Below are 14,201 nucleotides of genomic sequence, written 5' to 3'. Positions count from 1 at the left end.
CCTCTTCTACATTCCCCTCTCAATCTGCGTGTCCTCCTGTTTATCTTCTTCCTCCCCCAGACAACATTCAGAACTCCGTTCCCTCGTTCCTATATCTCCTCCCATAAATCTCTATATATTATATTTTCTGTGTCCTGTATCAGCTGATTGCACATCAAAATTGTCACTACTGCTTTTTAAATTTTTCGCGATTTTTGTTCAACGATACACGTGGTTCAATCTCGATTTTTCGTGTTTAAATCCGCGAATGATTTGTACGAATTTGTATATTATAATTTCGATATCTGGATTGCAATCTATTAATCGTCTCTCCGGTAATTTGGGTAAATTGTCACGTTTGGGGCGAGACTGATAAATGTACTACTATCGATGAATAGGCGTATGTGTTAATTGTGGGTTATAAACCCGCTGATAATGACAGTTTATTATTAATCACTATCGTCCCCGGACGATGCCGACGTGACAGCGAATATGTTAATTGATTGTCACATATAATGCACGATACACGTGTAATGTAATGTAATTTTAACGAATTGTGGAATCACGTCGATTTATGGGTGGAAGGTGGACGATCGTGTTTATCACGAAGGTGAAAAGATGAAGGGTTTGGCGAACCTTGACCGCAATCTTGAGAATTCGTAAACGAGCGTGGTCGGACGTGGAACCAGTTTGTCGGGAAGTGAAATTATGTCAGCAAGTAAGGTAAACCTGCGAGTAACATTGAACGAACTCGTTCCGAAAATTTGTTCCAGTTACCGGGGATCGGAGAGTAAGATCTTTCGGGTGGTTTTTCTCGAAGATGCAAGTCGATATTACGAAACGAACACTTGTTCAAGGCAAGACTGCGAGGTATCGAATGGCTCGAGGTCAAGGCTATTTGCATCGTTTAAAATAATTATTCCATTAGTTACCACTCGAATACATCTCGAAGCTCGCAGACTCTTACTCGAGTTTTAATTTCAAATTATTACTTTTGCCCTCGACCCTCACCCTCCATCGATTGCCACTCGACTCACAATCAGTATGAAATTTCATCGAAACACGTTTCACTCTTTTCTAACCACTTTACGATATTTCGTCGTAGAAATTAAAATTGAAATCAGGAAGAATTAGAAAATAAAATTCGAAAGAAATTGAAGATAAAATTAGAAACAAATTAACCCTTTGCACTCGAGAGACGTCCTTTAGTCGCCATTTGATAAAATTTCGAAGCTCGATATTAAATAATATATCAAATTTAAAATAACGTAACAGTATAACAATTAAAGGTATAGAAATTAAATAACTCTGCCTGTTAATTATTATACGATTTCATATTTACTGTTGAAAAAATATCATCGGCTTTATAGCAGAAAATTGTTCATCTCCTTACCCGTACCCTTCTTTGGCCAAAAATTCGTCGAGTTAAAAATAAATAAAAATAAAAATAAAATTAAAAAGAAATTAAAAAGGGAGTCAGTTCTTTTACATTTTTCAATTATTATAAGAAGATATAGGGAAATTATCAGGGTAATAAGTTTCTTTGCAATATCGACAGCTTCGTGACTAATTAATTATTTGCACTGACCTATGCAATCTTGTCTGGCACGGACAATTATTTAACGAAATCCAATTATTCAACGAAACGTCTTCCTTCGTTTTTCTTCGTTCCTCTTCCCATTTAACTCGAAGCACGGTTCATGGGGAGAGCAGATGCAGGATTATACCCGGCGTATAAAAGTTCATCGATTATCCGTTTTCCCGATGCTAAGGTGAGGCAGATGTTCGACGAAAGACGGCAAACGACCGTGAAGGGCATAGACAGGAGCTACCCACTGGAGCCGCTGGAGAACAAACCGCGGAAGCAGTCGAACGGAAACGGCGTGCAGAAGAACGGAAATTTGACGGTGAACCGACAGTCCGTGACTGTGAAGCGGGTAGCCCGGGCTGACGTGAACAGCAATTTGAACGGTGGCAAACCGGTCGTCTCGTATCACGAGGAAATCACTCGAGAATCGTTCGGGCCCTCTGCGCGCCAGCAAGAGGACGACGAGTTCGGGAACGAGAACCACGTCGCGCGATATGCGAATGGGAACCATCCAGACGAGGTAACGCGCCATTGCGATTTTTCGCGAGTGAATTTTTATGCGGTAGCTCCCCCCGCTGTCCCATTACAGCGCGCAAGTGGGCACCGTGCAAAAATACCTCGAAAGGATATACGATTTTTGCGATATTTATATATTCGAATTAACATATCCTTCTTAACTCTTTGCGGCACAGGATTTCGGATTATAAAATATTCCCGTGGTGCAGACAAATTTTATTGCGTTTTAAGTGGAACGAAATTGGTGTAGAACTAATTTTTATAAAAGTTAACTTTCTTTTACAATTTTTCACGTAAAACCAGCAATAAATTTTGCTGCGATGAAATATAAATCTATACGTGTGCAGCTATTGCAATATTTCGAGGTGGGACCAAAAATGTCACACCGTGCATTACGGTATATTAAAAAAGTGGGGTACTTTTAATTCTACCGTGCCCCAAAGAGTTAACGCGTTGACTGCCATAGTGGTCATCAGCGACCAACGTTTGTCTCCTCTGTGGCGCCATGGTGGTCACAAATGCCTGGCGATACTAATTTTTTTAATTTATATTTGTTTTATTCGATTTTAGAAAATTGGAACAACGTAAATAAATAGAGAACTTTGAATAGAAGACATTAATAATTTCCACCATTTTTCTTTCTTTACTATATTATTCGATAATTCATCATTATATCCTAAGAATAATGGAAATTTGTATTTTTGCTTTTCCCAAAATTTATGTAATTTCACTAAAATGGAAGGAAAAATTTATTTAACGCAATTTTTATTGCAATGTTTCAATTGCATTCTGACAGACACACATCGAAGAAGTGTTGGACGACGACATGATAGAAAGGAACCGCATGATGGCGAAGCTTCATCTGATGGAGTACGACGAGACGTTGAAGCACCGTGTTAAAAACGACCTGGAGAGCGAGGAATTCCCGGAGGACTTCATGGTGGATGTTCCTGACAAGCTTCCAAAACAAAGTGTTACCAAGAAGTTATCTCAAGCGGAGGCCAGGCTGGAACGCTTTAAAAACGCGAACGCGAAGCGTGGTAACAGCGTTACGAAGAACACAACTATCGCCTCGAAGAAACGATCCGACCCGATATTTCCGGCAAAGTCTAGTTGCAGGTACGTGCAGATAAAACGAGCACCGAGACAAAATACCGTAAATCGTTGCACAAATGATACACGTGTCGAAGCTCGAACTCGCCGAGCTTCTCATTCGACGTCCAACTAGAACGAGAGCGACGTATTTTCTTAATTGAACGATCAACCATAACTCGTATTAAATCCTCGAGGCACGACTGACAGAGTTAAATTTAAATTGACTAGTAATTGAAATCGCTATAATTCTTCTTCATTTCCACATCAATATTTCATAACTCGATAAATATTATTTATTATTTCCCTTTGGCCCCGTGAATAAATTTTAATTCTCTTTGCCGCGTTTAACTGGTCAAGCCCTCCTTTCAGAAAGTCATTAAAATCGTAATTTTATTCTCGATTAAAATTTCGCAGAACCTTTCACCTAAATAACCACCATCCTGACTTTTAACGCGTTATTTTCACCACCATTCCACGCAATCTACTTCAATTATAAATTTCAAAGTAACATCTAACAGGTTCCCACGCCCAACTTTCTTCACATACACCGCTCTCGTTCGCGCCAAAAAAGAACGATCATTAAATTATTCCAAGCGGATCTCGTTGAAAGCCAGTTACTCGTTTGCGCAACTATCGTCCTCCACGCGTGTAGAAAATTGTGGAAAAATCATACACAAGGGAGCATCTAAGTGCCTGAAAGCGCAAGTAGATGATGTTTCCCGATAATCGACTTGGAACCTTGTCAAATGCGTATTCTCCGGCCGCTAATTGGCAATCAGTTGCTAACAATCCGTCGCTGCTTTCGTCCTCCGTCCCTCCACGACCCCTCGCCGATTAATTTCTCGTTGCATAATTGCGATCGCTGACTAGGCTCGACTCGTTTAAACCCACGCAACCGTAGTAGCCTAACAATGCTCCCTGGACGTGATCACCCTTGAAAGAGCAACTAAATGACGCGTTTCCGGCAAGGTAGAGGCGCAGCGTCTCCGGTTTGTCACAAGAAGGAAGATGCCCGCTCTAATTTATATGTCCGCCTAACATTAAAGCTACCGGGCGAAAGGATAATCAGCCGAAGGACATTAAACGCTCGATCATCGGCATAACTAGCCCCACTCGCCGAGCATGAAGCCATCGGCGGGGAACGTGGATAAAGAAAGCAAAAAGTCCCGTAATACTATTAATCATGCGATATCATAGCCACGTACCATTCATGCCTCTTTCCAATGGATCGAACATCCACGATATTCGACGTTCTTCGTGGCTTCTCGTCGAGCTTTCCTGCGTAACCGATTCTCCTAACAAAGCGTCGATTAGTTCAGTCGAGATGGACAGCTGGAAGGAGAGATAAGCTGATCCTAGCTTTGTTCTGCTGCGAGGGATCACGCGAAACCGTGTCTTCCCGACTCATTTCCCGCCTGCTATCTCTTTGTGTTGGCTAACCTCAATCGCGCAGCAGGATTAACACGAGATAACCAGCGAAATTAGCGAGTTGCGTATGAGAGAGGAGGGGTAAGAAGGATTTCCGAAGCTTGTAACGCGCGAGGCAAGGAGAAAATGTTATATCGATTGTATTCGTAGCCAGGACAGAGTGGCCAAGACCAGGACCCGTGAGGTTTCCGACAGAGGATCGAGGAAAGGAGACAAAAGTCCAGGAAGTAGCAGACCAAGAGCAGGGACTGTTGCCTCTGAGACTGTGCAAGCGATATCGGACTCTGAGAGGAGCGCGAGTCGAACGGACGGTTCTCCACGGTTCTTCTGCAAGGAGTCGGAGAAGTCTGCCACGACTTATGCTACCGATTCCAAAACTCGGACGAAATTATCGAACGAGTTAAGAGGAAGAACACGACGCAGTGAAAGTCCGAAGCTTTCTCGCGGAGAGTCTGAAAAGTCTATACATGCAGTTGATCCGAAGACTGCGGGAAAATTTTCGCCTGACTCGGTTAGAGATGAGACAGGAAGAAGTAACAGATTCTTTTGCAAGGAGTCTGAGAAGTCTGCTACTACGTATGCAGTTGATTCCAGGACTGATAGAAGATTGTCTTCCGAAGCTTTGACAGATGTCAAAAGACGAAGCGATAGTCCAAAATCGTTTACTGAAGAGTCTGGAAAATCGACTACCACTCGAAAGATTGATTCGAAGACTGCAAAGACATCGACTCGAGAAATTTCGAATGATAGGAAGGACGTTAGACGACGAAGTAAGAGTCCGAAATTTTTCAGCGAGAGGCCTGAAGAATCAGGTACTATATACGCGACTGATTCGAAGACTCCACAGAGATTAACCCGTCAGAATTCCAAGGATATAACAGATTTTAAACGTAGAAGCGAGAGTCCAAAATTCTTTTGCAAGGAATCTGAGAAATCAGCTACCACGTATGCGATTGATTCGAAGATCGAATCAGAGTTGGACAAGTCAACTCGAGAAGTTTCGAAAACTGTGAAAGATGTCAAACGACGAAGCGAGAGTCCAAAATACGCGATCGATTCGAAGGACATAACAGATTTTAAACGTAGAAGCGAGAGTCCAAAATTCTTCTGCAAGGAATCTGAGAAATCAGCTACCACGTATGCGATTGATTCCAAGATCGAATCAGAGTTGGACAAGTCAACTCGAGAAGTTTCGAAGATTGTGAAAGATGTCAAACGACGAAGCGAGAGTCCAAAATACGCGATCGATTCGAAGACCCCACAGAGATTAACCCGTCAGAATTCGAAACATATAACAGATTTTAAACGTAGAAGCGAGAGTCCAAAATTCTTCTACAAGGAATCCGAAAAATCAGCTACCACGTATGCGATTGATTCGAAGATCGAATCAGAGTTGGACAAGTCAACTCGAGAAGTTTCGAAGACTGTGAAAGATGTCAAACGACGAAGCGAGAGTCCAAAATACGCGATCGATTCGAAGGACATAACAGATTTTAAACGTAGAAGCGAGAGTCCAAAATTCTTCTTCAAGGAATCTGAGAAATCAGCTACCACGTATGCGATTGATTCTAAGATCGAATCAGAGTTGGACAAGTCAACTCGAGAAGTTTCGAAGATTGTGAAAGATGTCAAACGACGAAGCGAGAGTCCAAAATACGCGATCGATTCGAAGACCCCACAGAGATTAACCCGTCAGAATTCGAAACATATAACAGATTTTAAACGTAGAAGCGAGAGTCCAAAATTCTTCTGCAAGGAATCCGAAAAATCAGCTACCACGTATGCGATTGATTCAGAAACCGGTGAGAAATTCTCCCCCGATTTCTCCAAGGCCCGGAAACCACGTAGTAGTACCCCTAAATTCCTTTGCGAAGGATCCGAAAAGTCAGAAAACACTTATATAATAGACTCGAGAAGTCACTCGACGTCGCCTGATTATATGAAGAACACGGCGAGTTCTGTATTAAAAATCGAACCCAGAAACAGGAAAAATATCATAGAGCAAACACTAAAGGACTCTGTGAACGATACAGTGAATAGACACATAGAGACTGTCAAATCTTCCTCTCCTGAGAGTCTAGAATACGACGTGGGAAGTTACGCGAAACCTGAAACTCAACGGGAATCCAAGTCTACGATGAGCAAATCGACCAATGTCTTCGAACGTCTGACGAGGGAACGTAGCTCCAGTCCTCGATTCCTCTGCGAGGGTACGAAGTCAGCCACCACGATGAGCTTTGACAGCAGAGACACCTCTAAATCTCCAAGTTTCGTGCAGAAAAGTATGAAGAAACGCAGTGACAGTTCAAAAATTCATTCTACTTCTGGGAAGCACCAAGTTCCCGCCCTGTCTACTGCCAAATCGAGATCACCAGATTTCGCGAAATCCTTCAGAAAATCCAACACCAGTCCGCAGTTCTTCCCTTCGTATTCGGCTGACAGGTCCGCTACCATCATGATGGTGACACCAGAAACGATCTCGAAATCGAAAACACAGTCTGTGAAACCCAACAGAAGGGAACAGGGTCCTGTATCCAGCTTTTCTAACGCGATTACGGAACCATGGGAGACATCGACTGTAGAGAGCAACGACGCAAGTTCGAGACACTTCATCCGGAGTTCCGTATCGCGATTTTTCTCCGAGCAATGCGAAAAAGCCCTGAGAAACCTCGATACGGGAAATCACGTTCGCTCGAAACCTGTCAAGAAGCATCATCCGACCCGTAGCTCATCCCCGCTGTCGCTAAAAGACATGAGAACGCCGAGTCCAACTGACAGATCACGATCTTACCACGAACGAGACACGAAAACTGACAGATCGAGCATTGACAGGGGGAGCAGTCGCGAGTCATCGCCAAGATCACGCAAATTGGCAGACAGTAGGGAAGGAACCCCGGAATTCTTCAGTTACGGAAGCGAGAAATCAACTATGACAGTCAAAGAACGGTCAATCAATGAGCAGTCTAGCAGCAAAGCCATCGCGAAGGAACCACTCAAGAATTCAAGATCTATTACTCAAAAAGCATCACCAAAGTCAAGAAGTCCAACTAATGGTCTCAAGATTAGGCTATCCAAGAGTCCTGACAGCCAGTCCACTGTCAAAAGTGCCATTACCTCGAACCGTAGAGGCTCTGGCAACGTGCTGCGTTCGACGAAGCTGATCCGTGACGCCATGAGGTGTCAGAGTGACAGGAATCAGGTCGACTGTGCCCCGGAAAGGCAGGCTAAAGGATCTCTGACTATCTCTGGCAAGTCTATGGACACGGATGGAATATCGGACGAGTGGAAACTGGCTGAGCGATCGAGAGACGAGGTGGATAGAAAAGTTGACGAAAGAGCTGGGTCGCCTGCTGCTGGCGAACTTGCTGTCACGGAACCGAGTGGGAAAAGTTGCGCGGAGGTGGACACGGGGATTGAAGAAATCACGATGCCCGATCGATACATAAAACAGGAGCAGTCCCGGGGCACTTACTCGAGATCGAGCAATAAGACATCGGCAGGCGGTGAGAAATCGAGCGTCGAGAAACTGTTCACGTATTCCGTGCACGGACCAGTCAAGCAGAGAGGATCGCTGTTCGAGTCGAGCGTTTTCGAGCGATCGCTGGAGGATCGGACGGATGGAGGAGCTTGCGATTCAGACGAAGAGGAGCGGATTAGTCCGAGACATGCAGCTAGAAACTCGTCGAGCAGACTTTGCTCTGGAAAGGAAGCTGTCGTTCGTGGCTCAAAACGTCGAGCAGAGGATGTAGCGAGGGAAAAGAGTGTAGAAAATATCTCGAGATGCAGAGGAGGAACTGGTTCGAGGAAGATGAGCTCTAGAGGAACGATCGTCGGTAAGTCCAGCAAAGAAAGACGCGATATTTCCAAGCTTACGCGAAGTACCGTCGATCAGTCGGCCATTCGTGCCTCGAAACGAACGAAGGCGAATATCGCGGACACCGGAAGCGCTGTCACTGTCAAGATTTCGAAAACTCGAGACCACTCGACGAGTCCTCTGCCAAGAGCGAGAAAAGCTAGCCTAAAAGGAACCGTCTCGAACGAAACGAAGAAACGCAGACCACCTTCGCCTGCAAACATTCCGAAATCGATGGAACTAGTTCGTCGAGCCATGACAGGATCCAACTTGGCAGAGGCTAGAACGCAGCGCAAAATGGCCACCGAGGTAACCTCCGGTGTGGTTAAACAGGAGCAGATTGAAATCACGAGGAGCAGTTCCACGTCGTCGACCATGATCGAGATCAGGGAATCAGGATCCGGCGAGGTTTCTATAAAAGAAGGAACATCATCTGGCAGGAATTACGAAAGAACGGACTCGGTGGAATCCGCTCTGAGACGCTTCGATTCCATCGGAACGGAAGCCGGCTCGGAGTCGGTGCATGGCAGCCTGGACCGAGGCGAGGAATCGATAACGTGGAAAAGACAAACGGAATCGGGTAAAACCGAGGGCTCCGGGGATGATACAAAGACGATTTCCTTGAAAGCACTCGATCGACCGGATGTAAATCTTTCCCGAGGCCACGGGAGCAAACCATCGAAGACGCCTTCGAGGAAAGCTGCGACCGCGCCGCGCGCGCCATCTGCCGAGGGAAGAGTGGTCGGAAAGTTGACACGTTGCGAGAAGAAATTCGCTAAAGCCAGGGACTCGATAGAGATTGCTCGGATCGTCGTGAGATCGAAATCGCCGGCTTGCAGGGGGATGCTCTTCAAGGACGCTGATTCCGGCGAGGAGACCGAGACTGAGAGTTGGAGATCGAGGTGTAGACTCGGTACCACGATGTCGGATGAAAAGCAGACTGGAGAACCGGGGAATAACGCGTCGAGGCGTTTCGAATCCGGAATTGATGACGAGGTGTCTATCGACGTCATAGAGAAAGGGAAAATGGACGACACGTCAACAGGTGCGGATCGTTGCCTGTCCGTGAAGCAGCTGAGATCGATCGAGGATATTCGTAAGTCGATCGTGGGGGAAAGTTGGGATCGTAAAGCAACGGGCACGTCGAGGAAGTCGGTGATCGCGCGCAACGCGCGGAGAGGTTCTAGCGCGGCGGAAGTGACGGAAGCGGCGTCGGCACGATCGGAGCCTCGACGAATAAATATCGATGATCGTGCTGGAAATAGAAAAGAGATATCTTTGCCGAGGCGGTCGGGGAACGTTGATGCGAGGAAGGACGCTTTAGGGAATACGGCCCGTTCGTCTGTAAAGTGCGCGATGCGTTTCTCCAGGGTGGCGAAAAGTCCGAGCCCAGAGACGACGAAGGCGACGGAAACGAGCAGCCGTGCGAGAAGGAACGTCCCAGCGTCGCCGTCGAAAAGTCCGGACACGGTGGCTAGGGTAAGCAAGGATTGTGTGTGTAAAGGATCGTCCTTTTCTTTTTAGCCTGGAAATAGCACTTTTCCAGCTTCCACAGGACGCCCCGGCTTACGTAAAGTATATTTTCTTGGAAATTGTCGAAGATAGTGGTAAAATTCATTTAGCGGGGTTGAAGTTTCGAGAACAGGGCTTGGCTTATGTAAAGCGTACTTTCTCCGAAATTATCGAGGAGAATCGTTTAAGAGTGGCTTCGCGTTAGAATTTTAGAATTTTCATCGGAGGGAAGTTTTATCTCTGCAGTGAAACTTCGCGAAATTCGTTTTCGGTACTTGGACGGAATTTGACAATTGTTTATCTTTGTTATTCGTATCAATTGATCCTTTCTGACGATTGAGAACAATTGCATCTAATTTGTTAGGATAATTATTATCTAGTAGAATATTTTCTCCTATTTATTCATTTCCACATAAAATTGTTTAAAGTGAGATAAAGTAAAGATAAGTTAATTTAATTTACAAAATTCCAGTTGACACGTCTTTGTAAGTACTTTCTCAAATATAATAGTCATTTCGTTGCCATATCTTATACCATACGATCCGATTACAAACATTGCCCCGATTCGGAAATCTTGCTAGGCAGCGAGAAATACGATTATTTCCATCGATCTCGTTAAAGCGTAAGAAAATATGTCGATCATTGGACGCGCGAGTGTTTCAAATGAACGCGTTTCTATTATAGCGTCCGTCCACCGAGTTGAAAGCTCAAGACACAAAATCGACGAAACGGCCAACGCCTATGAAAGGCACGGAGCCAATTGGAAACAGGAAGACGACAACGACGACGACGATGACGACGACGACGACGACAGCGGCGACGACGAGCACGAGTACGAGAAAATCGACGGATGTCGTCGATGGCGCTATTCTCGAGAATGGTCTGCATTTACGAGACCAAACTGCCGAAACGAAATACGATAACGACTCGCCTACGACGAAGAAAAGCGACGCTTTTGTCATCGACTTCGACGAGCAACCGCCGAAGGAAAACGATGCGCCACTTCCGCGGAAACCGCTCTATCGAAAACAATCCACCGAAGTGAGTAGCCTTTGATCAGATAAATAAGAAACGGCCACTCGATAAAGCACAGACAAAGATGTTCGTTACGTCGAGGTATTTTAAATGCCTGCAATTCAACACGCTCCAGACTGCAGTATTATTCCAAGATCCTATCCGGAAATTGAATAGAGTAGTAGTTTTCGTAATTGGCTGTTGCGGAGTTCCCTCGCGTCGTTGAGATAAGGAATTTTTCGGAACGAAGGCTGATTGCTTTGCGAAAAGAATTTTGTTAGTGTAGAATTTAAATTGGAATGGAAATACTAGGATGGAAATAACTATAAATAATAAGAGAGTACGATTCTCCTAATTGTTCTCAGAGAACTAACTGATAACGCAAGCCTTCGTACGTGACCTACATGCAAAATCCTCAGCTACACGAATGAGACAAACGACTTACCTATATATGTACAGATATGCTGGATCATTAATCTTGAATGTGTTAAAATATTTCTTGATGAATCTTCGACGGTAGTAAATTATCTCGTTTCGTTATCTCGTACTCTCGTTGTCAATTGTGCCTGGAATTAAAATTATATTCTAATTATAGTAGAATTTTTATATTAAAATATATTTGAGAAGGAAAAAGAAGAAAATATTCCATTCGAATAAAATAATATCTTACTTTCGATTCCTCGATAGTGCCAGGTGATATCCACGAAGAAACAATTTCACTTGCACGTTCATTATATTACCTAAAATTATATTTTAATTACAGTAGAATTTTTATATTAAAAGATATTTGAAAAGGGAAGAGAAGGAAATATTCCATTCGAATAAAATAATATCTTACTTTCGATTCCTCGATAGTGCCAGGTGATATCCACGAAGAAACAATTTCACTTGCACGTTCATTATATTACCTAAAATTATATTTTAATTACAGTAGAATTTTTATATTAAAATATATTTGATAAGGGAAGAGAAGGAAATATTCCATTCGAATAAAATAACATCTTACTTTCGATTGCTCGATAGTGCCAGGTAATATCCACGAAGGAACAATTTCACTTGTACGCCCATTATATTACCTATGAACACAAGCTGCCCATAAATTCCGCCATGTTGCAATCGAACATCGAACGCAATTTTTCCGGGACGAATTGAAGTTAGGTGTATGAAATCTAAGTAAAGAGGTTTATGTAAAAATGTCTGCTGCCGTTTGATACTATTTTACCCGGGAAATTCAGGTTTCGTTGCACATGGATTCTTCACTTTCCGGTTTCTAATCGGTCGAAACGTTGGCGAGAAAAATTTCTTAGTTACAGTGCTAGGTATCCGTAGCAAAATTAAACAGTGACATTGACAGGTACTTCACGCTAGCCTTATATTCGGTGAATTTCTTATTATTTCCGATTCTTCTTGTTTCTAACCAGAATTAATCATGTGACATTTATTCCTATTAGAAACAAATTCCTTCCACGCAATCTGTTCGACCCCCTTCGTCAGTTTCGTCCACCTCTAGCGCCAGCTCCGTGCAGGGTCAGGTATCCGGTAGCAGAGGCAAAATGGCTTCCAGAGCAAAGACGCCAATTTCCGGTTCTACGCCGTACAAAGGATCAGCTGGTAGCAAAAGCGGCGGAGGAGCAGCAGCGGTGTAAGAATTTTTAGAGTAACTCCTTTTCCTGTTGAGGTATTTAATAATCTCTGTTTGTAGATATTTCAGGTATTTATAATTATTTTTTAAAAATTTTTGTACATTTCCTTCGATGATAGAATACAAATACTTACTGTCTAGAATTTTGAACGAAAGTCAATTCGAATATATCATTACAGGGAGAGTCTGGTTGCTTGCAAAGTATGCGGTCGTCGTTTCGCCCAGGACCGTGTGAGTCTGCACGAGCAAATTTGTGCAAAGACAGGTCAGAAGAAGAGGAAACAATTCGATGCGATGATATATCGTGTAAGAGGTACCGATATTGAGCCATTCTTCAAAAAAGGGCTCGTTAAAAAACAGCTTGAGGTCAGTAGCTCTTACTCCGATCCTGGCATCCCTTGTCCTTTTCCGATCCTCTATAACTCCACTTTCAACTTATTCTGACTGTATAATGCTTCCTAAAAAATTGCAAGAAATTAGCAAATACGTGGAAAATTGTTAAACAGTTACCCTGATTTTGATTACCCTTGATATTGATGGATATCGATAGCTCTGAAAGGAAGGGACGGTTGCTGTTTTGCATGTTTCAGAAATCAAAGAAGCCGGAGGTGAAGTCGAACTGGCGGCGCAAACACGAGGATTTCATTAACGCCATACGCTCGGCCAAGCAAGTGCAAGCACACCTGGCCGCAGGAGGCAAGCTCAGCGATTTGCCACCGCCGCCGGTTAGCGATAACTGCGATTACATTCAGTGTCCCCATTGCGGAAGAAAATTCAATAAGGCCGCCGCCGAGCGTCACATTCCCAAATGCGAGCACATGTTGCACAATAAGCCGATACACTCACGAGCGCCGAAACCGAGGCGTTAATTCTCTGGGGCGAACCAAACGATTCTTTTCTACGCCCGCATCGAACAGGGACAAGATATGGATAAAAGTGCCTTTGTTTTACGAAAGGGAGGCTTCGAATAAAAATCGAAAAAGCGAGAAAAATTTGAAATGTACGAATGAACGAAATTTTACTATAAGAAGAATATATATAGTCATGGTGAACTGTTGGAAAATAAAATTCCGATCGATGGTTTCAATAGAGCACAGTTTTAGGGAAACAGCTTGTCTCTATCTTGTTCTCGTATCGATATCGTATTATACGAACATCGCGTTGATTATGGAATTCTGAAAAAGTTGTATGCAAATAACTCGCAGGGGACTATCATTCGTCCGAAACGTGCATGAAATAAAATTGATTCTGTATTAACATCCTGACTCGAAGTCTATAAATTTTCTGCGAGTATTTGAGACAAATGTACTTTCGTATTATATTGCAATAAAACGAATTTTCACTACACACTGTATATATGTACGTAGCGAAACGAATTAAAATATTTGGTTACCGTTATTTTGGAAACATGCGGACAAAGAAATTACCAGAAATAATAATATATTTCTTTCTTTTATGTTATACGTTAAAGAGTCATGAACTAATTATCTGTTTAATAAGAATTGAGATCTATATAAATTTAATGCGAACGACTTATTAATCTACAACGCTCCGTTGTCAAAAGTTACACTACA

The 14,201-nt window shown here is 43.4% G+C and overlaps 1 protein-coding gene across 1 annotated transcript; it reads left to right on the top strand.

Annotated features, from left to right (window-relative positions):
• Positions 1-1,679: 1,679 nt before the first annotated feature.
• Positions 1,680-14,201, top strand: LOC108551002 (serine/arginine repetitive matrix protein 2). Its single transcript, XM_017904991.1, has 8 exons — positions 1,680-2,087; positions 2,880-3,202; positions 4,757-5,480; positions 5,673-9,938; positions 10,656-11,012; positions 12,437-12,627; positions 12,807-12,993; positions 13,218-14,201. The coding sequence occupies exons 1-8, from the start codon at positions 1,680-1,682 to the stop codon at positions 13,494-13,496; spliced, it is 6,735 nt and encodes a 2,244-aa protein (XP_017760480.1). The 3' UTR covers positions 13,497-14,201.

Source organism: Eufriesea mexicana, unplaced genomic scaffold (genome assembly GCF_001483705.2).
Source record: "Eufriesea mexicana isolate 0111107269 unplaced genomic scaffold, ASM148370v2 scaffold3550, whole genome shotgun sequence".
In the NCBI taxonomy this organism is placed as follows: domain Eukaryota; kingdom Metazoa; phylum Arthropoda; class Insecta; order Hymenoptera; family Apidae; genus Eufriesea; species Eufriesea mexicana.
This window is presented reverse-complemented; position numbering and strand designations above follow the sequence as displayed.